The following is a 25,974-nucleotide window of genomic DNA, read 5'->3' as shown; positions in this document are numbered from 1 at the left end:
CTAATTCATGTTTTTGCAAACAGAACTTGCATAGAAGAAACTTACTGTATTTGGATTTTCTTTGGGTTGTTTTCCTCATAATGTACAGGCTTGCTGTAGACAAGTAGGGACTTCAAAATATAGATCCTTATACCTTTTAAAATTGTGGTTTTGTTATTCTCCATTTTGTACAGAGAGAAACACAAATTGACCACAAAAAATAACCTGGAAATGTTGAGAGTGATTTTTCTCAGTCTAAATAACATTAAAGTACTAAGTAAGCAAACTTTGATAATGTAGAAGATCTTGAAATTAAGGAAAAATTCCATTCTGTAAATAAATTCATATCCCTCTTATTTAGGATTCATTTGGGATACTGCAGCAGAGTCCATATAGACATGAAAAATAATGCATCTTGGACTCTGATAAGGATTATAACCAAACAAACCTCCTTTATATACATGTATGTGAGTCAGAAAATTTTCCACTTGAGGGATATATCCTGTAATGATTTCTGAATCATTTCCTCTGTAATGATTTGTGAATTATTTCCTGAATTATTTCCATGTGTGCTAAGAAATGTCTTAGAAATTTAATCTCTGCTTTCCTTGCACACCCTATCTCAGGTTTCTGATTTGTTGTTTCTGTTGCAATATTTGATGACTTCGCAGTACTTGAAACTTTGGAAGAGTGTCGGAAGAGTTTGCTTGATTTAAATGCCCACATTTTCTGTAGCATCAGGAGAGCCTTCTGCAGTTAGATGTTCTGAATGATCTTCTTGTGATCCTAACCAAAGTTAAAGAATTAACATTAGATCAGTATTCCAGTAATAATAAGCATGACTGATGCCCCTAGAGTACAAGAAAAATTAATTTATTCTTTTTTCTTTCAGAAGTCCTGCCTCATTAGTTCTGTAATTGTCTTAAAATCTATCTTTCAGATCTAAAAATAATTAAATCTTGTAATAGTTTTGAAATTTATTTGTTTCTGCTGTTCTAACAGAACGACACCCGATAACAAATGCAATTGATGGCAAGAACAGTTGGTGGCAAAGCCCTAGTATCCAGAATGGAATTGAGTATCATTATGTGACCATTACATTGGACCTCCAACAGGTACACTTCTGGTTTTTTGTTTCTGGGCTTGCTTTCTTGCATGATAGATCACCTAGATTATCTTAAATTTTGCTCTGTGTTGCTTTCCTATATGAAGACATGCCCAGTTTCTCCTGTAGTTTTCTGTTGTTTGTATGGATATGACTGACCTATTCATTGTAACATAATGTGCCAAATAAATTGTTATTTCATACATATTTTTATGAAGTCATGCAGTTGTAAGAACCTTTTATTTGTGAAGCTGAAGTACTTGGAGGACAGTGATTTTTATACCTGGAAGAGCCTTTGAATCCTGGATGTGCTGTTAGCATTCTGACTTTGGAGCCCTCATTGTTAATGGCAGAAACAATCCTACATCTGTGGTTTTGGCCTTATATATGCAAAAGTATTCAATGTGCATTTCTCTTTCAAACAGGAGAGCTAAAACTTCTTATAGAAATTTGAGGGTAGGATCCTGTGCAGTCAAGAGGTATGGGGGTTTTTTTAACATGTCTTTTAAATTTTCAGAGATACTAACTGGTTTGCTTTTACGGCAAGGAATTGTGCCTCTTGTTGGTTGTAGTCTGTTAATATGCAAGTAGCTCTTAGGCATTAGAACTAAATTCCCATCCTTGTTTTTCATCACCCTAGTGATTTTAGTTGTGTGGTTGTTTAGGTCAGGTCTTCTAAACTAGGGCTGTACAACTTCTGTTTTTTCCCCTGCTATTTCATTATCTAGATTATCATAAGAAATGAACAGATTTGTGAAGTTCTGGAAGTTTTAAGTTTTCTTATGTGCTAAAAGCTAGCAACTAAAGGATCAGTGAGGATACTGGAGAAAAAGTATGGGTTGTTCTAATGTGTTTAAAAGGCCTCTGCATGTGCCAGCTGACAGCAGTCTGAGAATGCTGCACTGTGTGTGGTGTGGGTTTGAGGGGTTTTTGTTACTCTTTTTTTTAAATGAGACAAGGATCAAGTCTGACCCTGTTTCTTTCCCATGTTCTGTTACTAATTGTTCAAAGGAAACTTGGCAGTCCTTCTGCAGCTCTAAAGCTGATACCTTCTCTTAAGCCCATTCACTTCTTATTGGTTGGAATAGAAGCAGTGTTGAGGTTTCTGTGGATGTCAGAGAGGTGGGCTAAGACCCTGTGTCACTAATGCTATCTGGCACACCCTTTATGATCTGAGTAACCCATGTAGTTAGGAATGCATGCAATTTTACTCTCCACCGTACGTGAACAGAACAAGTATTGTTCCCCAAAACGTAGTAAAAGGTCTGCTGCGATTTGCATGGCTTTTAGACTGCTCAGTAAGCAGTAAGAGTTGTTTGGGTCTTGAGAAGTATTAGGAGTTTTTGTTTGCTTATCCAGGAATTTTGTAGTCAGAGCATTATAGACTATTAAAGTAACCGGCAGAATATGAAATTTCTCTTTCAGCTGTTGTTTTGTGTAGTAGTCACTATGAATGATGAAGGTCACCAGATATCTCTGCAACCTCACTTGAAAGAAATTCCATTCTTTACCTTTGCATTTTAGGAGATTCAGTAATTGCTATGTTTGTGTTGATGAATTCTTGCTTTAAGTATCAAAATGCATAACTTCCTTTTGTGAGATAGAAATAACAAATGGGAAATCCACAGGTAATGGACTGAAAATTGCAGGAATGCATTAGTTTTTATGTTATTACTGGTAATTATGATAGTACATGGAATGCTTTTAGCAGTCCTAATTTCATGAAAAAATCAGGAAAATGATTACAATTTACTCATTTATATAATGCTTGGCCTTTTGGGACAGAGACTGTTTTTCTTTACTTTGTTGTGCAGGGAAGCCTGCCATACATCATAAAAATGATGTATACTATTTAGCAATGGCTAATAAACTAGAAGAAGGAAAATATACTTAATATTTGTAATTATGTTTATACTTAAGTTTGTTAGAACAAACCAAAATATTATCAGTCCTGTTGGGAAAAATGTAGTATTTTTTCTTGTTTTCTCTCAACACTTGAGGCTTGCCTTAATACTTATAAAGAGCTTTTATCTATCATGGAGGCTAGGTTTCTAATTCACTGAAGTACACTTGAAATTTGTACCCCATCTATTAATAAAATATGAGTTGAAAACTGGAGCTATTTGGTTGTGAGCATCTTCGATAATTTCCTCTTAACCCTTCACTTTTCCCCACTTTTTAGCCATTATAACAATCCTCATCTATATCACAAAAAAATTATGGAACTCCTTTCCTACCTGTAAATGTGAGATTATTTTTTACAGTGGTTTTCATGCAGAAAGTGCATAGGAGGTCAAAAATATAGATTTATTTGGGAGTTTCTCGCACAAATTTAAATGGAGTTTAGAGTGACAGGTTCAGCTGCCTTGGTAGGAGTTTGGAAGGGGGGTGGTTCACAGATGTGTGAGGTACCAAGAGAAGAGCTGTCTGCTGTTCTGCAGCTCTTAGTCCTGCTGGTTAGAGAGGGTCTGTCTCCTCTGCCTTAAGAGTGTTGGGCAGTTCAAGTGCAACAGAGGTAATTCAGGTCCAGTGAGTGCAACGTTTAGCAGGACTAAAAATAGGCCTTCTCTTCAAGAATTTCAGAGCACGGAGTTGGCAAAACAGAAGTGCTTAGACTTCCAGGGAGAACAGATTCCCTGTACTTGTGCTATTCCCAAATCCTCAGTTGGTCTAATTTCACAGTGATGTGGAAGATTGGTAGAGTATCTTTAAAGAAAATTGGCAAATTCACAGGAAGACCAGTTGGCAGTTTGAGGTGAAGTGGTCAGCCCATCTGTTTCTGATTTCTGCACACATCAGGACACTTTTATTAACAAATTCCCAGCTGCTCTAGGGAGCAAGGACATTGGCTATATCCTTGATACTGCTCAGATACTTGTGCCAGGAGCATATTTATGTGGATTTAGACTTTTTTGCTATGCACTTCATATTTTTTAAATGATGCTGGAATATTTTATGTGAACTGTAGATGTGTGTAACTCAGGTGGACCCAGAGTTAATGTTCTGGCAGAAATTTCTGGAATTAATAACTATGTCTTAATTGCCTGAGACTGTGGAGGATCAGTTCAGTGTCCAGGTGATGCCTTCCAGGCGTACATATTTGAAGAAAAAGAAAGTAATGGACACTCCACAGAGCCTTGTAAGCTGCAAGAGCAAGAATAACTGATTAGGCTATGTAGCTATTTCTCTCTAAAACACTTGCACTTCATCAGTTTTAAGTTCCCTAACCTCTGATAGCATCCAGCTCTTCCACCTTATCTTGTCATTCTGTCCCCTACCCTTCTCCTGTAGGAAGGGAGGAAGGAGTTTAAAAGATTGTGTTCTGACTCTTTGTAGAAATCACTGCAGTCACCATCCCTTCCAAAGGCAGTCTAAAAACACCTGCTACAGGAATGATGTCATACAGCAAACTGGTGGCAGAGACCCATGAATTAACTAAGTCTGCATCCCTGTCTAATTAATTTTTTTTCTTAAAGACGAAGTAACCAGGCTTTTGAGTCTTGAGCATTTCAAAGTTGTTGCATGATTTTTGGATTCTGGAACAATCTCCCTGTTGTCTGGTTTCAAATAACTGGTGGAACCCATTGTTTGGATGTTTGTCTATACAGTTGAATCCCACAATTAGGTCTAGTTCAACTAATCCTTTAAGGATTGACTGAAGGTAATCTTACAGCCATAATGAAACAGGAGGTAAATTGGATGATAAGCTATTGCACAACATTGCTTCTTTTAATACATAATTGTATTTTTTTATTTTAATTTATGACGGTTGACCAGACAGTGGTTAAGGAATCAGAATGTGTTGAGCAACAAAGCCATTTTAAATAGCCTTTACACATTAGCTGCATAGTCATACAGGGATATGCATATCACTAGGAGATACTTGGTTTTAATGTTGTATTTTCTCTTCTCTGGAATACCAAATACATTTTCCATCAGGGAAAAAAAAAATACGCTAGATTTCTGTTGAATAAGTTCTGATATCAAATATCAGAAGAGCTAAAGGAATGAGGAGGAAGTTAACGATATTGTTTAGTCTTGGGATGTAAGAACCAGTTTAGTAAAATGAAATGCCACTTGGTCTTCATGTTTCAAATTTGTATATATGTGTAAATATTTTGTTTAGGTGTTCAATTAATATTTTCCTTCTCTCTTTTACCAATAATTATGGGCTTAAAATGTTTTCTAAACTGCTTTTGTACAGGTAAGGCTTAAAGCTTCTCTTCATCCCCAAACCAGAAAGTAGTTTAGCAGAAATTTAGTCCACACTTGGACTATTCTCCAACAGATGACAGTCAGTTTTGTCCATCTTCAAAAATGTTTGTCTACAGAGAAAAGAGTGAACAAACCCAAAGTCTGTTGAGACTATCACACTGCAATTCCCTGATTGCCGCTCCTCCCTGCACTGGTGAAAGGGAGATGTTTCTGTACTTCTTGTTCTGGCACTGGCACTTGTGTTGCCAGGCAGGAAACCAGATGTACCTTGATACTGAAAACTATATCTTGCCTTGTTTTTTGGGGTTCTGTTTCTGCCAGATCAATTTTCTGATTTGGCTTGCCTGTGTGAGGTTTTAATGCCAGCCTGGGGGAGGGGGCAGGAATGTACTTCTGGAGGCAGTGGGGAAATAGTTCCACCTCTCTCCGGAATAGCTGGCACTCTGTGTTCATTTCAACATTTTAAAACCTCAAAGTGAGCTACAGTCCAACCCTGCAACATAGCGCTGTCATCATCATATTTGTTTTTACTATTTCTTGCACAAGAATCATTTGGTTTTGAAGTTATGTAAACATTTGAGAATTTAAAAAACAAATGATCTCAAAAAAAAAAAAAAGTCGTTAAGTCCAGTTTTCTGGCTCAGCTACACCTAAGTGGTGAGGAACTGTTGAAGTGACAGCCCAAAAGAGATGCAACTAAAACATGAACATGACTGTTGAATCAATTAAAAAAAGAAAAAGAAATGAGATGTTCTGTTTTAATAAAGTCCACAGCCAGCTTTTAGACAAGTATGTTAGTTGTAATACTCAGTATTTTTTTATTTCTTTTTTTCATTACCTTCATAGGCTTGAATCTTAGCATTTCAGTGATTCTCTTAAGTTCTTTAGTTTTACAATTTGCTGGTAATGAACTAACTAACTAGATATGTATAGGATGAAAAAAAGTGTAATTTATCTTTCTGATATTCTTTTAAATGATTATTATTTACTTTTTAATTATTTTACATGATTAATTAGTATTTCATTTTTAAATCTTTTTAAAGCAAAACTATTGGACTTGAAGTTAACTTATAATGAAAGCATTTGAAAAACTCAGAAAAACAAGAAAGAAATTGCATATAAATATACCAGTAAGGATTTATAGCAAACATACCTAGAAAACAATTATTTGTTATCATGAAAAAAACAGAATGTTAGTAAATATTTTGACATTACAGTAAACATTTTTAAGAACTACTTGTTTTACATACTATTAGCAAATTTACTTTAGATTATGTAGCTTTCCACCTGGATTTCCATTTGTGGGAAAGAGAGAATATGTGCCCACTAGTAAGTAACAGATGTTACCCAGGGTTCCCTTCTTGTCTCAGAATAAAGTTTTCCCCATTGATATCACTCAGACAAAAGCCTAAGGAAAATCAAATGATATTTTTCCTCAGTTAAGGGTCAAGAGTGCATGTCTATGCCAGCCATAATTCCAGAAGAGGCTACTGCAGTAAGCTTCTAAGTGTTCTAACAAACCAATGTTAGTGAAGATGCTCAAGCTGACTTTCCCACAGCATTAAAAAACAAGAAAGTTTTTCATGAGTGGTTAAATAGTACGTGAAGGGAGTAGTCTCCAATGCATTCTGAAATGCGGAGAAGCCATTATTGTACTGAAAGATGAGTTGTAATACCCACCATACGAAGTGCTGTAAGCTAGGTCGAGGGTTGTATTAAAAATAAATATCCACAGGATTATTTTTGCCCAAATTTTTTATGCTCCCCACTAAATCAGACCATAAATTTACTGCTTTGTGGTTAGTCAGAAAGACTTCTAAGTAAGCAAATCCTTTCAGCTTCAGTTCATAATACACGCTAACAAAGATTTTGCACAGTGTTGAGAATTTATCGTTTTCTTTCTGTGGTTAGTTGCCTTATATTTTCTGTGGATGACTGTAATACATATACATACCACTTTTCTAGTTTTGACTTTAAGCAAGAGAGCTATTCACCTTTGAGTCCAGTGGCACATACATTCTGACATGAATATGAGGTTGTCTTCTGATTTTGTACTGTTAGAAGTTTTGGTTCTAAAGAAAATTGTGGAGGCTGGGAGAACTGTGTTGTGACAAGAAAGGGTTTCATAGGATTCTCAGTCTTGAGCAGATTTTGTTATTGATATTGAAGAAATATGTTGTCTTTAAATAGTTTATGATTAATAAGAAGCTTACTTGAAAAAATGAGTTTTGCAGCTGATGATGGTTGTGAAATAGTGCTTCTGTTGTGATAGGCACATTAAAATGTATGGACTTGGTATGAGTATGTGAGAGCTGGTGAGAGGACACTGCATGGAAACAGCTTCACTCTGAGTACTCTCAATGCTACTGGACCCAGGCTGAGCATCAGTTCTTGGATCTAGAAAAAAAAAAGAAAAAAAGGAATTTTTTGTTTTATGTTTTAAGCACCAAAACAGAGGAACAACCATTTCTGTCCTCCCCTCTTGTCTAGGTTTTAAGAAGAAGGGTTTGAATATTGGCATTTTCATCAATTTCCCTTTTCTCAAAATAGTCTTTACTCATTGAAAGAAGTGATTAGCTTTAGGAAATAAATTGCCTTTTGCTATTATTTGAAAGTACTGTGCAAAGACATTATTAACTTCAGTCTTCAGTTCTGGTATAGACCAGGCTAATGATGAGCAGCAAAAATAGTCAATAGAAAGCAGCTATTCTTTTTGAGGCCTTCACAAACAGCTGAACAGTTAATAATGGAGAAAACCAACAGAGAAAATTATGAAGAAAAAAGTTGACATTGACAGAAACTTTACAGGTTCTGACTCCTTCCATTTGGCTTAATGTGTCTCAGATATTCAACAGCTGGACAACTTGAGTACTTTACAGTTTGACATTGTATAAAGTGCACTCTTTTAGTAGACATTCCTTTTTTTTTTTTTTTTTAATGACATCTTTACTTATAACATGAGCAAAAATTGAGAAGTATTAGTATAATGTATTTTTTGTCATGGAGAAGAAAGTGTTCTTAGAAGAACATGCACCTCTCCAACAGTTACAGACAGGGAAGGGAGAAAGCTGAGCTTATTCTAAGTTCAGATATTTTTATAGTTTTTTTAAAACGCATGTTCTGCATTAACTGAATTGGACTGAGCATTGAACAAAAGCGAAGTTTTGCCTAATTAGAAAAGATGAATTTCTAACTGAAATGGTTTGGTTTGGAGACATCCACCGTAGAGCTTTTCAAGGTTTGCTATGATAAAATCTTTCTCAGTTTTTCCCATTAAGTGCTGTGGACATCTTAATTTACATGACATTTCTAGCTGCAACTTTTTGTAGTTGCAATTTTTCTGGACAGATGATGCCCTGCTAGAATTGCTTGCAACACTAGGAAAAAAAAAAAAAAATCTATGTTGGAATCAAGTGTGTGTTTCTTTCAGCCCAAATTCCCCATCTGGTAGCAGCATTTCAGTTGGAAGTAGCTCAGATGAACAGGAGCAACATTGTCATTAAAGGCAAACTGCAGCATGGTGGGGAGGTGTTCAGCTTTCTAAGCTGATATTAGTGGAATCCTGCTAAGCACATTTTTTTTTCCACCCATGCCAACATTTTCAATTACAGAATTTCTAACTGTGAGCAGAATATTTGAAACCATGGCCACCGTCTCTCAGGACAGTGATAGAAAAAATACATGCTAGATGACCATTGAGGAATCTGGAAAGCCATGCCATTTCTAAATAAGACTTTCTCTCTGTCTGAGTTGGATGTGAGACTAAAATGAGAAGATTAGTTGTTCTTAAATAGCCAATTGTATAAAAATTCTTGCATCAAAACTGTTTACTCTTTCATACATAATAGGCACAAACACTAATCCATAACAGTATCTGTGAATTGAAATATTACTGACCTCATAAATTGGCCTCTGAGAACACAAGGAGCTGTTTCTCAAAACTCATACAATCTCTGCTTCAATTCATGAGTAGTTGGATTTGGTCTGTTTCATGTCTTAAACCTTTAGGAGAGGCTAATCCAAAATGAAAAACAGTGCAAATGTGTTCAAGGTGCATGATGTCCTGCATATATAACAGTTGTTTTCATATGTGAGTATCAAGATAGAATTTAATGATTGAGGAACACATTTGCATTGAGAATCTGTTTATATCTGTGATTTCTGATTCTTGGTCACCTGTGGTATTAGAAGTTCAGGCTCCTATGTCTGAACTTCACATTTGGACTGGTATTTAGATCTCTTCTCCTTACTGAGTGTGAAGTTAACCCTTATTCACACATAACCACTAAAAAGAGAGAGCACACCTAAAGAAGATATTTAGAAACAGGATTTAGTGAGAAAATAGGATAGACTTCAGCGACTGAGGTCAGGACTAACATGCTGATCAGCCAGCTAGTTGTAGTCAACTGGTTCCTTTCATCTCCTTTTCCCTCTATCTTACTTGTTCCTTCCTGATCCACCTTGATCCCTCCTTTTCTCTACCTATATTCCTTCCCCTAAATGTTTCATTATAAGTCTCATCCATTTATACAATCCCCTTAACACATCCTATAATGAATTCTGCATAGACTTTCCCCTGCTTCTCTTAATGAGGGAGGACCCCCCTGTAACCAGTAACCCCCTTTAGCCTCAGGGTGTTCTGAGATAGCCTCGACTCATCTGCGTCACACCGGCACAAGGGTTGTCTGCAGTGCTTTTTCTACTCCTAACAGCACTTTTAAATAACTGCTTAGATAAATCTGTGTCATGGTAAAAGTCATATGGTGTGACAGAATTTATGCCAGCCTGTAAGGAAACAAGTCCTTGACTAAGTTCTGTGCTCTTCTTGATGAAAGAATACCATGTTTACTTAGCCACTGAACTGCAGTAATAATCAGCAATGTAATATAAATACAGTAAATACGTAGATACAGAGCTTACACCAGATCGTTGATGGAAGCCTCCATTAGAGCTAATAAATTTTTCTGTTGAGAAAATGAAATTAAAATACTTCTGTAGAATTGTGTAGTACCATTTTTTTTCTCTGCTGATATTCTGATTTACATGAGCGCTTTCTGAACGAAGGATTTATTTTTTAAATAGAAGCACAAGTGGGAGTTGGACACAATGAGATTTCCTGCTTAAGTAGCTAACCCTATGTAGATTAATGATTCACTTCTGCTCTATCTGAATAATATTAGTGTAGCAAATTATCCTGTATAGTAGGATGCACTTTTCTTTGTCTTATGAGGCATTCACAAGAAGGTAGAGTGCTGTAACTTACGGAAGTGTTCCTACCATATGTGCTTCATAGTTCTCTCTGCTGAGACAATTACCAGTGAAAATGAGACCCAAGACTCATTTTGTTTCCCATCTTGAGGATTATGTTGCCTATAATTTGGGAAAGGTTTAAAGGACTGTTTAGATTGTTTCCCTCCCACTCCCATAATTATACTGCTATGGTCACATGAGCAGAACAACTAGAAAAAAGCACCAACTGTGCTTTGGCAGCTGTTTTAATGGTCTTTTGCATGTTACCACGCAGCTTGGTATTGCTCCATTTTCACATTTGTATGAGCAAACTTGTGTCTCTAGGTTACATTCTGTTGAACTTGTACAAATCCAGATGTGCTCTAAGATCGTGCAGTTACTCTATCAATTGACATGTGTTGGTTTATTGATGCTGTCTGAAATGTGAACCAGGCATGCTCCATCCCTGTGGGAGTAGAAGCTCAGTGTTACAATGTACTGGGAAGGTTGGCTTCAGAATACTGAACCATGTAACTTTTTTTGAGTGTGGAAACCAATGCAGCAAAACTCAGTGGTATATCAGACTTTATTAGTTTTCTCATGCCACTAAGTGCTTGCTGGTTTTGTATTTGCTAATCAGCTCCACAATAAAAGAAGAGTTTCTCTTTTATCTGGAGAAGGATAGTTTTCCAGCTGACTGGAAAGCCAACGTTGCTTCCATTACATTGATTTGTTATGAGAATAATCATACAGCTGCCATTAATTTTAGACTGTTTGTTGTCATTGCCAGCTTGCTGAGAAAGCACAGTAAAACATGGCATGCTCCATGTTTGCTGTCTGCCTCGTAGAACTGTGGTGAGCTGGTAGTGCCTGGTGTAGCTGACTGAGCTGGGGCAACTGTCTTCTCGATTCATGCTAAAGCTCTCCATGTCCAGCTTTTTCCCAAAGGAAAGGTATTTTTAAGAAGCATAGATTAGTATCCTGTACTGTCTTCAGCCTAGCCTTAGAAAGATCAGGAGTAATATCAACCAGGCCATGTTTTTTGATGTGTGATGCTCTTGATGCATCTTCCTTTGTCTGCAGTTAGCATTAACTACCAATATTTAAAAATACGGGTCCTTAGTTCCAGCTCTGTTTCTCTATCCAGGAAATAATTCTGTTAGTGGGTTTCAGGTAGCTCAGTGCTGTTGTAGAAGGAACTCTCAGAGGCTGGAACAGTAGTAGTCTGGATCAGGTTGGAAACCGTAGCTGAATAGTAGTTTAAACCAGCTCTTCATGTGTATTCTTTTATTTACATTAAGAAGCTTTTTTCTTGTCAGATTTAGATTAAGAGAAATTATATCCACTCCACTGTGATGTGCAATATGCTGTTTACTCTCCACTGCCTTTTTTTTTCTTCTTTTTTGTTGCAGTTTCATTTACAGAGCATGCTAAAAATAATGAAAGCCAAAGGTATATAATAAATTGCAGTCAAGCAGTTCACTGTCTGAAGGCAAGAAACAAGACTTCAAACAAATCCTCAGCAAAATGTGCAGGAAATATTATTGGAAGAGGGTTTCAGTTTGAAAAGTCACTGTAGAAAGTTTCACTCTCCCACACAGCCTAGTGTTTCAAAGTAAGCAAACAGAAAGAGGCTTCCTGTTGATTACACCTCTTGGCCCCACAGAGCCAATGCATCCAAAATGCTTGCAGAGTTAATGTTTTTTTAGCAGTATTTAATAATGAATCTTTCATGAAGTTTTTCAAATTGTAGGACTTCCAAAAAGGAACCTATGATTGTGAATTTATTGTTAGATGTATCCTAAACCACAGATCTTCCACAATAGAAGTAAGTCCTAGCAACGTGTTTAACCTCAGCTGTTACCCATTCAACATATAAGGAACAGTCTTAATATGAGAACTTGAGGTAAATTGCTTATGTAAAATTTTTTAAAAAGTATTTATAAGTACTCTGGAATGAAATCTCTCTTCTGTGTTTCTTACATTTCAAAGAGCTTAACTGGAGGGGAAAAGGTTTGGAGAGGCTTGTTAATGTTTGTTTGTCTCTCTTTATTGTAAAGAGTATTAGTAATGTGGCATGTGACACTGATCCAGGATAGTTAAAACTGTAATTGTTTGTGGCCACGGTGGAATATAGCTGTAAATGAGTTTGAGAGAGGAACTGGGATTTGTGAAAGGGGACAAATGATTGTATGATTCCTGTTGAAACAATGGAATGAAACACAGGTTTTTCATTCTCTGGAGTGTTTATTTTATAATATTGAAGAAAAATACAGAGATAAGCCTGCATGAATGTACAATTACAGACATGCTCTTCAGGTTGAAACAAATACAGCCTCACCCCCTTCCTAATCCACTGAAGAACTTCGGCTGATAGTGATTTATTTTCCTGACTGAAGCAATTGTGAATCTTACCACATCCTCAGCATCTGCACAGAAGGCAGGAATGATAATTGGAGATAAACATTTTCTTTGTCTCCATCATCAAGTGTTTGGGAATACTTGCAGTACTCCAGCACTTAACACATTTTCTATTTTACAGTGATACTGGTGGGCAATAAAAACCAAATATTTTCACTGTTTCTTTCATTGTTTACTCTTGAGTATTCTTTCAGTAGCTTTACTGATTGTCTAAGCATTCACAAGAAATTTTGTGTGGACTAAGTCTGAATCTTGCAGCTTCTTTACAGTGACTATCCCGTATAGAAAGCATTAAGTATTAAATCAATACTGCCATGATATCCTCTGGCATCCTCATGTGCAGACTCACAGCACTGCGTCTGAAAAATATTAACTTGATATATGTTCTGCTTTTATAATGGAAATAGCTCCTTTGATTTCCTTGGCTTCTGTTCTACCTGTGTAGCATATAGCTGTTGGTAGGTTAAAAACCAAACCAAATCAGCCCTGCATCACTAATGTGTGTCATTCTGCAATGGCAAATGTATTTGTGGTTTGCATTCTAGCAAGCGTGTACACAGAAGTAAACCTCGATAAATCAATTGAATGGGCAGGTAAAATGGACTATAATGAGCATTGATTATATGCTTGCATTCTGTTTGTAGTGATATTTGATGTGTCTCTGTCCTATAAAGCTTATTCATGGTCACAGTGCTGAGTTGTGTGATTGAAACAAGAATGTTTTATAGAATGATTTCAGCGTGATGTGATTACCTTTCAATAGCTTAAAACCATGTTTTTCTTTAACAGAGATGGAGCTGTAAGAGTTTGGCAAGTCTTAAACATTGTGGAAAGCGTATGTCTATAAATACACATAAAGAAAAAATCCCACTCCTACAAATTGAAAATACTTGAAAACAAACTTTGCAAACATTTGGCTGAAATGGCAGCTTAGCAATTACCTACTAAGCTATGTGCAAGTGCTTTGTAATTCTATTTTCAAAGTCTCTATTGGTCTAATGCAACTAATTTTTTTTTCAGAAATGTTAATGGAGAATTTGTTTCTGTAGTTTTAGAGTTTCAGTGTAATCCGAGGCCATATTGCATTTCTAGAGGAAAAAAACCAGTCAAGCATTATCATATATACTGTTCTTATTTTGGTAGCTATGAAGAAATTGGAATGAATTTGTAATTGTGTATTTACATGTATTTTAACCATTCTTCTATTTTTCAGATTTTCCAGATTGCATATGTTATTGTGAAAGCAGCTAACTCCCCTCGTCCTGGGAACTGGATATTAGAGCGTTCTCTGGATGGTGTGGACTATCAGCCATGGCAGTACTATGCTATCACAGACAGCGAGTGCCTGACACGCTACAACATTCATCCCCGGCCTGGAACCCCATCCTACATAAAAGATGATGAAGTCATATGCACTTCTTATTATTCCAAAATCCATCCTCTGGAAAACGGAGAGGTAAGATCAGATGGCGTTCCATATGTAACCTGGCAGAAAAAACCCCCTTTGGTTAATTGGCAAATCTGCTTTCAGTAGACACAGTGTTTTGGTACAATTGAAAAATGGGGAGAGAATTTATTTGCAAATTTTAAAAGCTGATCTTACATGGTCCTGTATAAATGCATACAAGGTTCATTCTATTAAGAATATTCTACCAAGTAAACCAAGAGATAAAAGAGTTTATTAGGTAGGCTCTAGTACTTTCAGACGACTTTACATGCTTGAAATATGTTCCCATGTCACTTGTGAACAAAGTGAGAACACTTGGAAAAATCACGGACCCAGTGAAATCATTAAAACACTTTTCTTTTAGGTGCATTTTCAGTCCCTGTATATTAGCCATGATGTCAAATAGTAATGATTTTAGTCAGAATTTAATTTATTGCCTTAAGAGCTGATTCTCTGCCCCTGTTTATGCCTATTCCTTCTTCTTTCAGAGGCCTCTGCTATTTTAGCCCAAGTCCAGGCACATAAGTCATGGACCAGTCAGTCATTTGTTCTAACTGAGGGTGTGGAAAAGATGTTGTGGACTTGAAAATGAGAATCTGTGGTTGAAAGAGCAAGGTCAATGTAACACCTGTAGCTGAAAATGCAGCATTTTCAGTCGCTTAAAATGATGAGAGGGAAAGCTGTGTGTACCACATTGCAACTGCATATTTTTTTTCACAAATTTTTTCCAACACTTGCTCTGCAAATGAAATTTTAGCCTCAATATTTTCCTTCTGTTATTTTTTTTCTGTTCTGCTTTTTAATGGTTTATTTCCATACAAAGAGGTTCAAGATTACTTTCTTCTGTTCCCCTACATGCGAAGCAATGTTCACCTGCAAAATTGTTAATACAGCTATTTTTGAGTCCTGGATATAAATATGTACAGTTTGTTTATGTTCACAGAAAATTTCCAATGCCAGTTGCAAAAATTGAAAAATTCAGCTTCCAGTGAAAGTATCCTCTTGATACACTTCAAAAAGACATAAGCTTGAATCTAAGAGAGTCTCAGATTATCAAGAGTTATCAGATGGGAAATAATTTTCAGTTCTAGGAAAAATAATTGCAAATATTTTGTGTTTGTAGTTGTATCATTAGTGCTTGTATCATTTACATCGGTATTTGTTCTTGTAAAATCTAGCAGGTGCAGATAAAGTGATATTAAAAGAAACAGTGCATATCCATGTGCTATATTTTTAACTGGTTTCAACTGGGTGCTTTTTGAGGGGTGAACAGAACATGAGTTAGCAATTTGTCTCTTGAAAAGAAATTTTATACAGTTTCTTTGGGAGAACATATCTGCATTGAAAATACCATGCAAAAGTCATTATTCCAATAATTAATTTAATTTACATTGTTCCATTTATTTGGTTATCCAGTTCTCTCACAGACAGATATTGATTCCAGTAGTCTGCTGTCCTTTTGGTTAAACCAGTGAGTCTCTATGTTCTTTATTGACTGAGTTAAGCAGCAAAGAAATTTGTTCCGCATGCTGCTATATATGCTATATATGACTGAAACATTGGCTTAAAGCCTACTGAATTGAGTGGAACTTCTGATCTTAAGTATGCAATTAAAAATTTTTAACTGGGCCTGATGTGCCATCATTGATGCTCTATCCTTAACCTAATAAATGACCAGCAACTGATATGTGGTTTCTTTGAACACAAAGATGACTTTGAAGGGAGGAATGCATCTGTTCCATTCCACTTGGCAAAGGGGGGGAGTTGTTAGGTACAGGCATAGTCTGTGAAAGGCATGATAAACCATAAGGTAATCTTACCTCCCACAGGTAGTTATTAATCTGAGATGTGGCTGTAATAGAGAGAGAACAGCTTGAAATTAAAAGCCTAAAGATTAACTTTTATAGTGGTTGGAAGGGTATCATTCCACATGAACTAATTATCTTACATTTTTAACAATACTCTTTTCATAAGTAAACCACTAGTTTCAGCTGTCTGAGTAGCTAAAGGCTGCATTATGAAATATGTAGCATTTACAGAGAATTAACCCAGGTTAGTTCATTTTCATATTTCATCCAACACGTAACATAAAAAATAATATTTCTACCAATATCATATTTACTTGCAGTTGTGTTGCTGGTGGTATTGGGCTCCTGGTCTTCCAGTGGAACTACATCTGCATATAATTTATCTTTGTTCCACGATAGCAGTTTTGCCCTGTGAATCAGATATTGCAGCCATCTTGTAAGACTGAAGGAGTTATGAAATGTAAATAAAAAGCCTTTGCTTCAAACCCGATGAATTGCTTAGGCACACCGTTCTGTGTACACCCAGGAAACCTGATGAAGTGCACAAGGAACATGGTTGGCAAGCCAGTGCCAATGTCAAATGTACATCCACAGCACTCCCTGAAGTTAAAACCTGTCATCTTAGAAAAAACAGATTATGTTCTCTTCATGTATACTTTCAATGAACATTTTAGTCAATGACTTGATTCCAAGAAATATGTCTTGCTTGACATATGTCCAGAAATGCTCATTCTAAGCCAAATATTTTTTGTCATTTAACTATTCCTATTTGCACCAGTAATATTATCTTGGCCAGTCACAGAAGTAGAACCAACAACAGCTAGAACAACAAAACCAACAACAAATAAACAACTCTCCCCTTGCAATTTATCTTCAGATCTGTGTAAGTAGCAAAAGTTTAAGTTTGTGCAGTCAAATGGGAGCAAGTAATCTGTAGACCAGGAATTATTTGCAAAACGTAATTTTATTGAGTATCATCATGAATTAAAGGAAAATTGCATAATGACATCTTCTGAATGAACAAAAGTGAGAAACTCTCAACGAAGTTTCTCTAAAAGTGAAGACTTGAATGCAGAAAGATTCCTAGCATTCTGGTTTCCATACTAAGATCAGTGATAGCTAGAAAAACAGTGTGTCTCAATATCATACTGGCTAAGGAAGACTTCTAGCATAGCTGTTTCACAGAATCATGGAATGGGTGAGAATGGAAGGGACCACGGTGGATCATCTGGTCCAAACTCCTTGCTTAAGCAGGGTCATCCCAGAGCGCATGGCACAGGATTGTGACCAGAGAGGTTTTGAATATGTCCAGTGGGGGAGACTCCGCAACCTCTCCGGGCAATTTGTTCCAGTGCACAGTTACTGCACAGTAAAGAAATTCTTCCTCATGTTTAGGTAGAACCTCCTGTGCATCAGTTTCTGCCTGTTGTCTCTGAGAAGAGCCTGCTTCATCCTCTTGGCACCTCCCCTTCAGATACTTACATACATCAATGAGGACCCCTCTCAGTCATTTCTTCTTGAGGCTGAACAGGCCCAGCTCCTTCAGCCTATCCTTATAAGAGAAATGCTTCTGTCCCCAAATATAAATGCTAAAGCTTCCCAAAACAGTATTTCAAAACAAAAACGAATGTTCCTCTGTCTCAGTATCCCCATGCCAGAAAAATAAGGGAAAGAGATTAGTTCACTTAATGAGTTACTCATTACCTTTTACTGAACTGATGTTTCTTGCTTTAATAGTAATGTTAGATTTTTTTTTACACTGATAAGACGTGTTTATGTAAGGATTAATAGGTGGTGGGATGAGTCTGGTATTTTCAGGTGAGTAAGAAAGCTAATTTCATTTTCTTCTTTACTTAAACACTGTATACGAATGGCATTTCTTTGTTTCTTTGTTTCCTCAGATGATCATTAGTTTGAGAACTAAAAGTTAGGGGGTTACCATAGTGATTTTTGCTTCACTTCCCTGAGCCTCTAATGTTTACATCCAGTTTGTACCTTTTTTATTGAAATATTTCTTCTTCTGCTAGACTGCAATTTGTTTCACAGCCTCTTTACCTTGATGACTAGGTGAATGTAAGGCTCTGAACATTAGCTTTCAATGTTGTAATTTTATCTTCTGTGAGATGCTGAAAGATTTTTCTTAGCAAATGCTTGTTTGAATTAGCACATGCAGTATTTGTATTTTGATACATGGGAATTTTTCCTCTTGCTTGCAGTTGTTTCAAAGCTGGACCGTCTGAAAACTTCAGGTGCAACAGATGATCTCTATAACATGTTAAGAAAATGTGTATCTTTTCATAGAAAAGGGACACATAGTTTTGTAGGAAGTAAAATTGGAGGTTACACTTGGAAAAAGCTTTCTTCAAACATTCGTGGATTTAGAGTGTTTTGTATAGGCTAGGAGAAAATAAATATTTAGGTTAAAAAGAAATTGTTTTGTTTTTTCTTCAGTATCAAGTAATTCTTTGTGCAAGCAGATGTTGAAAGTCACATGCAATGAAGACAGTGGAAGAAAAGCTTAATTAATCTGATAGGAAAGCACTTCCTTTTACTAAGAAGGCAAAAAGAACCTCCCCCCAATATTCTGGGAAACATTGAGTTTCTCTAAAATGAGGCTTTCTGAAAGTTTAAAAATGGGAAGGAAGGTGGTGAATTTAATTCCCACCTTTTAAAAGCTTACTTGGAATACCCAGTTGACTCCCTGGTCTTTCATCATATAGAGGTGTTCTGTCAAAGTTGGTTTAAAAAAAGTAATAAAAAATAGTTATTGCTAGTGATGTGGAAGGTATGTAAACTTTCAAGAAAAAGAAATCCTTCTCTGTGGGCAGAATCTGTTGTCAGAAGATGCTGTCTCAAAGGATATTTCTGCAGCTGGTTAGAGTTTGGTTTATACAGTGACAGTGAAAAGGTGAAATGTCAGGATTCCTTGTATTCCTAATATTTCCTTGTACTGAGTAAGAGAAATAATCTCTGATCATTCTGTGTGAGATGCCTTTCATACATTATTTTCAGTTGCTGAGAATGCTCTACCTTGACATTTAAATATAAAAAAATTGAAGGGTAGCCCTATATTTGAAGGAAAGTAATCTGATCGTAGAAATGAGAATGACACCTAATTGCAGGATACCAAGCAGACCAAATTTCCAAAATGTTTGTCTAGATGCCTCATATCAAACTCAGTCCTTGGTGTTGCTTGATTCTTTTCAGCAAGGAGCATTTATGAAGCAATCGGTGTGACCAGATGGTTGCTATAACGATATTGGTAATGACTATTGGTTTATTATTAAGGAGGTAATATAGTTGCATATCTGCTATGTTCCATTGCAAACTGCATGGTATTTCCATGTTCAAAAGTGAAAACTGGAGACTGAAAGACTATGGCAAGAGCTGTCTGTGCGAACTATGGAGTTGAGGTTCTCTCAGTCCTGCTGTTGTTTAAAAAGAAAATTCTTCCTGCCTTCTCTGTGACTAAGGCTGAAGCAGAGGACTGACAGGGAGGGGAGTTATGGTGGAATTAAGTAACCTGTCTCCATCCTATTCTACAGTGAGTCTTTCTATCACTGCTATTATAGTGGTGAGAATTATATTGCAATGAAGGTGATGCTTCAGTTCTGCTCCGCTAAATGCTTAATCTTGTTCCTTTCTTGTTATGGTAGCAATGTAAGTGTGAGGTCAAAAAAAAAATAAAACACTCTTTCTGTGGTAGTAAAGACTAGCCTTGTATGATCATGTTCATTAGTCTTTGTTTTCTTCAGTCAAGTGGAAGTTCAAAGTGTGTACTAACGATGTAAAGAAGAAAAATAAACAGAAACAAGTGCCTTGACAGTAATGGTTTTTTATTTTGTTCACTTGTTGCCATAGCACTTGAATGCTTGTATTATGTCCCTTTTAAAATGCATGCCTCAGGTCTCTTGGAACATCCCCCAGTGTCCCAGAACTTTGCTGAGCTTTCCTCAGACCAGTGATGCCATGAACACTGAACTGTATTATTTCCCAGTGTTTGCATGCTAGTTTTCTCCTCTTCATACCATAGTGCTTGTCCTGTTTGGTGCAGTCTCGGTGGTTTACGGAGAAGGAGGGGAAAAAAAAGAGACTTAGAAATGGACTCTGAAGTCTATTCTTCTCATAGCTAGATTTAGACCTTGAGAATTGCAGTGCTAAGAGGACAGAGAGTTTGAATTTTGTAAGTATTCAAAATTGAAATGTATTAAGTTGCAGACTGAAAATTTTATGTTGACTTTTTTTTCTTATTTATTAATGGTGGAGATGCTTCACAGTTTCTAAAAAAAAATTGTGTGAGAGTTTGTGGATTACAGTATTGATGCTGCCTTTATGATTTCTATTTTTAGAGTGATCCTCTCAGCTCCTAACATGTATTCAGTATCTTGTCTTTATTGCAAAATAATTTTCTGAAGTCTGAGCTCTTATTTCCCCTTTAGTAACAGTGATAAGTTTCTTTCCAAATGCATAAGACATAAAAAAGGTATCAACAGTAAAAAGTAATGCCAGTAATACTTTTGTCCATGGCCTCAGCTGCAATCACCCTAGGCATTTCTCATGAGTATGCTAAATTTTCATATATTTGACTTGCATTTCTGTATACTGTAGTAGAGTGTTTGTGATTATGGCATATGTTGTCTTGTATCAGTATTTTGTTGCTATATTTTCATTGCAAAAAAAAAATGCACAATACAAAAAAAAATAGGTAACAATCTATTACGAATGGATGAAACAGTTCGGAAATTTAAGTGGATTCTACTTCCAACCTCACAGTTTAGACAAAGACACATTAGGCGGAGACTAATGAATGCAGTCTGACTCAGAAGTTACAAAATAGGGGTGTGTGAAGAGCTTTTTTCAGCTTGACGTCTGAAGAGGGAGAATAACAATAATTTTAAGTAACTCAGATTTTTTTTCCAAACAGTGAAACGGAAATTTTTATTTTGATTGACATGAATTGTTCCATGTGATGCAAAATGAAAACATTTTCTTTGGTCATTTGACTTTTTTTTTCAATGCAAAGACAATGAAAACAAATGTCACAAAACTGTGAATGGAGGACGTGACAGTCTTTTGCCTAGGATGCAAAGAAAACTTCAGCAAGTAGAGATCTTACCAGATGAAATCCTTGCTTCCAAGATGTTCTGCTTCCCATGTTTTTAGCGTACTTTGAGTCAGGCTGTCTAGCCAGGTGGCACATCTTCATTTTCTAAGAAGTAATGAGTTAGGTTTTCTCTGGACTGAAATCCAAGTGTCCCATCAGTTTAGGATCTTTCTCATCCTGCTTTTCCATCTTATAATGCACAGTTAATTTTCTGTAGTGATTAGTAGTAGAGACAGATCGTAGATAAATGGTGCTTATTATTAAAGATCTTACCAGTGAAGTCAACGATAACCTTCAGATCAGGTCTTCCGTGAAGACTGTTAATCTCATTTTATTTAGTGTTGCACCACTTCAGAGGTTGAATAGTCCCTGCTTAACACTCTTGGATTTCTCATACTTTGTTCTTTGTGTTGATTTTGCTTTATATTTTCTTTGCTTTCCCTCCCACCCCCACCTTCTGGCTGCAGAAGCTTCAGGAAGACTCACGCTCAAGGCATGATTTTGGATACCCTTTTTGGTCTCAGTGAAATGATTGTGGTAACTTCTGCTTGTGAGTCTTCTTTTTCAACTGCTTTGAAAGGATGTAGCAACCTAAGTGTTACTTGTGTCTACCAAGAAGGGATGGAGTATTGATTTTCTTCAAGAATTTTGGCACTGAAGCTTTCAGCTGCTCCAAAATTTCCACTTAGAATAACTTTGAAAGAAAGAGTATACAAAAAAAAATAAAACAGATTAGAGGTTTGGACAAAGATTCGGGTCTAGTTCATTTTGCTGCTTTTGGGGTTTTGTCTTTCCTTTCTTTTTTTTTTTAAATTTGGTTATCTGGCTTAGTACAACTAAACTTTAGAATCTAATCTGAGAAAAAAAAAGACCTTTAACAAATGACTGCCAAATAAATAGATACATTTTACATACTCTGTTTACACAATGGTATATTGCCTCACTAATATAAAGTTAACGTTTCCTGTTTTTCTAATAGACATTGAAAGATATGTGAAAGGAAAAGACAAAGTAAACATTCAACATATGTGCTCAGTATCAAAGGAAAGTATTGAAAACATAGAACTTAATTTAAGACAGTTTTAAATTATTTTATTATGCATGGTGAAAATTATCTTTGCAATAATTTATTCAAAACTTCTACAAACAATTTTGCAAGTCGATATTTTCATAATTACATTATAGCAATATTCAGTGCTATTTTTTGCCTAAGAAAAGGGAAACTTAAGTAATATTTTCAAGTTGAGAGTTCATACTGAACTCGAGTTTCTGATATTTAATACTACAGAAAAAAAAAAGGATATAAAATATGTAATGTACTTCTAAATTATGCTGCAAAGATGAAACAACTGTGGAAAACTGTGTGTTAGTAGTATTGCAGTCTCCCATTATTGTGAAAACAAGAGACAGGATATCTACTGGTACATCCGTGTGGGCCAAGTTGGAATGAAAGTTTCTTTTGTGCAGTTAGACAGCCCACTTTTCTATCTTGGCACGTCTTCTCTCTCTGAGAAGAAACTCATGTTGTAATTTCTACCATTTCTTGGAAAAAAAAGAAAAACTTAGTAATCATATGAATCATAATACTTAAAAAGTAATGAAGTTGCAATATGCAAAAAGCATACTATACAGAGCAGTCCTTCAGTTTGAAGTCAAATTGATTATTCACATTTTTCATTAGCATCCATCATTTATTGACCACAATGCTTACTGAAAAGAGATGTGTTACACATCTTTATATAGATCTATGACAGATTTTCCAAATTGTGAAAGGAGGATTCATGCCTGTAAATGTAGGTCATAACTCAACATACTCTTCAAGTATTCCAAAGGAAAATGGTACACTTAAGTGTTGGTATTTACTTGAAATGACGCAAATTTCGCTGTTGGGTTTGGCAGTAGATTTCTGGACAGTAATAGATTTCATTCTGACGGCAAAAAAAGAGTAGTGGGTATTTTGTGTGGGTTTTTTGTCTTCTGTTTGATTAGAGGAACTGAAGATCTATTGTTTTTGGGGTTTTTTTTTCCCTTTCTTTTCTTTTTTCTTTTTTTTTTTTAGTTCATTGTTACCATGGAAAATTACTGGGAGAAAGAATAGCTTAATTGTCAAAAAATGCTTATTTTTTTTAAAGGAAGAATTTGTTAAAATCCGGGTGGACTATGTGAAGGAGTAACTTTAATCACTAAAATCTCATTGAAGCAGAGAGGTATGAATATATCAGCCTGAGGCCAAATGTAGGTATGCTTTCATGTCAGTGCAAAGGAATTGTATATACAAGAAAATAAAAACCAAACAGCATAGTTTACCTGGAATTTTCAGTTTAAATGGCAAATGTCACAGAAATTCAATAGAAGGAAAGTTAGTCAATTAAACACTGTGGACCAATGGACAAATTGCTCAAAATTCAACTTGTTCAAAAATCAAATTATTTGATTGAAGTCTGGAGTCAAGAACATTTGAATGAAGAAAGCACAAGACAAGAGACAAGCTGGGTAAGAGTACATATTGTCTCAGCAAACAAGTCTCTATCAGAGAAAATTGGTATATAATGCCTGAAGTAGAGTAGGAAAAGTTAGGGCTGCAGTACTACTTAATCAGGGTGGTGAGACTAAGTAAGGAGGCTGTGAAGCAAAAAATGAAGGCAAAAAAACTACTATAGCGAAAAAGTAAACTATTGTCACAAAGTAAACTAAAGTCACAAAGGCTGATTTTTAAATCCCTTTAAATGTTCTTTCAAGAAGCAGTTTAATGGTACAACTAAGAATATGGGATGCAACTCAAAATGTTGTAAGAAGAGTTCAAGGCAGGATGGCTCAAAATACTGTTATTTAAAGACTGTTCTATAAAACAGCAATAATATTCTCATTATTTAATGTTAAGTAAATTTTGGAAGTTAGTAAAAAAGATAAAGCAATCTCTGAGGGTGGAAGTATATTTTTATATGGCTTTTTTTTTAAATATGTAGGAGTTTATACATGCCATTTACAAAAAAAGAATAGATCTTAGAGTATCCAAAAAGGTAGCAGCATATAATGCCTGACTATTAAAAGACATTAAAAAGTGAAAGACATCATATAGAAGCAAGGAAAATAGGAATTTTGCAAATTAACGTAAAATTGCGGTAAGGCGAAAGAAGAAACAAGAACCAAACTGCTGCCCTTTCCTTCCAAAAAAATGACTGTGCTGGAGGCCTAAAAAGTCCTAAGAGAAGCGTTTTCAAGCAGATCAGAATTATAAAGCTAATAGACAAGTGAGATATAATAGGAGTGCCAAGGACAGCAAATCCATAGCAGATGAATTCTGTGGCTTGAGCTTCCTACGGAGGGGCATAAAGAAGTAACTACAGTAGAGCTTTTCTTTGTTTTGGAAGTTGGGGATCTTCTGAAGGAAGAATAGATCCAAAAGAACAGTTAAAAGGCCTTGGCAGATTTGTTCCCCAGTTTTTATGGCTGATCACGTTGTCATATGGTGGGGAATATCCCTGTGGTCAGTTGGGGTCAGCTGTCCCAGCTGTGTTCCTTCCTGACCCCTCAAGCACCCCCATGCTCTTCACCGAGGGAGTCAGGGTGAGAAGCTAAAAAGGCCTTGATGCTGTGCAAGCGCTGCTCAGCAGTAGCTGGAATATCTTGCTGTTATCAACACTGTTTTCATCACAGATCCAAAGCAAAGCCCCACACAAGATACTGTGAAGGAAATTAACTCTGTCCAGCCAAAATCAGCACACTACTTGACTATATAAGTCATTTTATATCATGTATTATAAATGAAATCTGAAAAATTCAAACAGTCGAGAGTTTGACAAAACCCACGAAGTGTAGTTTTTGTAATTAAAGTAAGCACTACTATTTTTGTAACTTTGCAACAATTAATCATGATGGAAGCAAAGAACAAAAAGCACATTTCGTGCACATAATTCTTTAATCTGTGTTTTACAGAAGATTTATGATGACATTCCTGGCCTGGCCTGTTCATTCTGTGCTACTTAGAAATGGATTTTTTCCCTCCCCTGACTTTTCTTCTAGTAGCTGCTGTAAAATATCTCCGAAGTCTGAACAGGTTAGGTTCATAGTTGGAGAGGTATCAAAGTTTGTCATATTCTACAACTGAATGTCCTATTTTTTCTTTCTTTATAAATCATTATAAATGGTTTTAAAGAAAATGAATGCTTACCATTCACAGGGATCCCATCTGGTTTTCAAAAGCATTTATCCGTTTATGTTCCCAATGACATGACACAGGTTTTGCTAGAACTTAGACTCCAACACTATACGGTAATTGTAATGGACTTTTCCACACATGGATTTCCATCACAAAAAAACCCCAAAAAATTTTGTTAAAATTGCTCCAGTCCAAAATTCTTCAGAGTTGTGGTTCAAAACAAGAATGTTGTATCAATGTAAAGCATATTACCACAGTTTATTTAATGATAACATTCAGGAGCAGATGTACTTGTTTACTGTTTGAACAGCTTAAATCCTCACATTCTCTCTCTTTTACATCAGCAGTTGTTTTTGGCAGCCATTTGCAACTGCTTACAGCTGTTAAACGTTCCTGTGGATTTTCTTTCTACTGGTCACAATTCTGTACTGGCAGTAATTTGTCTGTAATTCCACGGTGGACTCCACAGTGCGTCTCATTCAGGAAGAAAAATATAGTGGGAAGTGC

At 36.0% G+C, this 25,974-nt stretch overlaps 1 protein-coding gene across 2 annotated transcripts in view; it reads left to right on the top strand.

Moving 5' to 3' along the window:
* LAMA2 (laminin subunit alpha 2) overlaps positions 1 to 25,974 on the top strand; it is a 345,535-nt gene that overhangs the window by 85,085 nt on the left and 234,476 nt on the right. For both annotated transcript variants that reach the window (XM_039568097.1, XM_039568096.1), the window contains exons 3-4: positions 982 to 1,094; positions 14,163 to 14,405. In XM_039568097.1, the coding sequence (XP_039424031.1) occupies positions 982 to 1,094; positions 14,163 to 14,405 (356 nt within the window). The remainder of the gene's footprint in view (positions 1 to 981; positions 1,095 to 14,162; positions 14,406 to 25,974) is intronic.

This window comes from Corvus cornix, chromosome 3 (genome assembly GCF_000738735.6).
Source record: "Corvus cornix cornix isolate S_Up_H32 chromosome 3, ASM73873v5, whole genome shotgun sequence".
NCBI classification, from domain to species: domain Eukaryota; kingdom Metazoa; phylum Chordata; class Aves; order Passeriformes; family Corvidae; genus Corvus; species Corvus cornix.
This window is presented reverse-complemented; position numbering and strand designations above follow the sequence as displayed.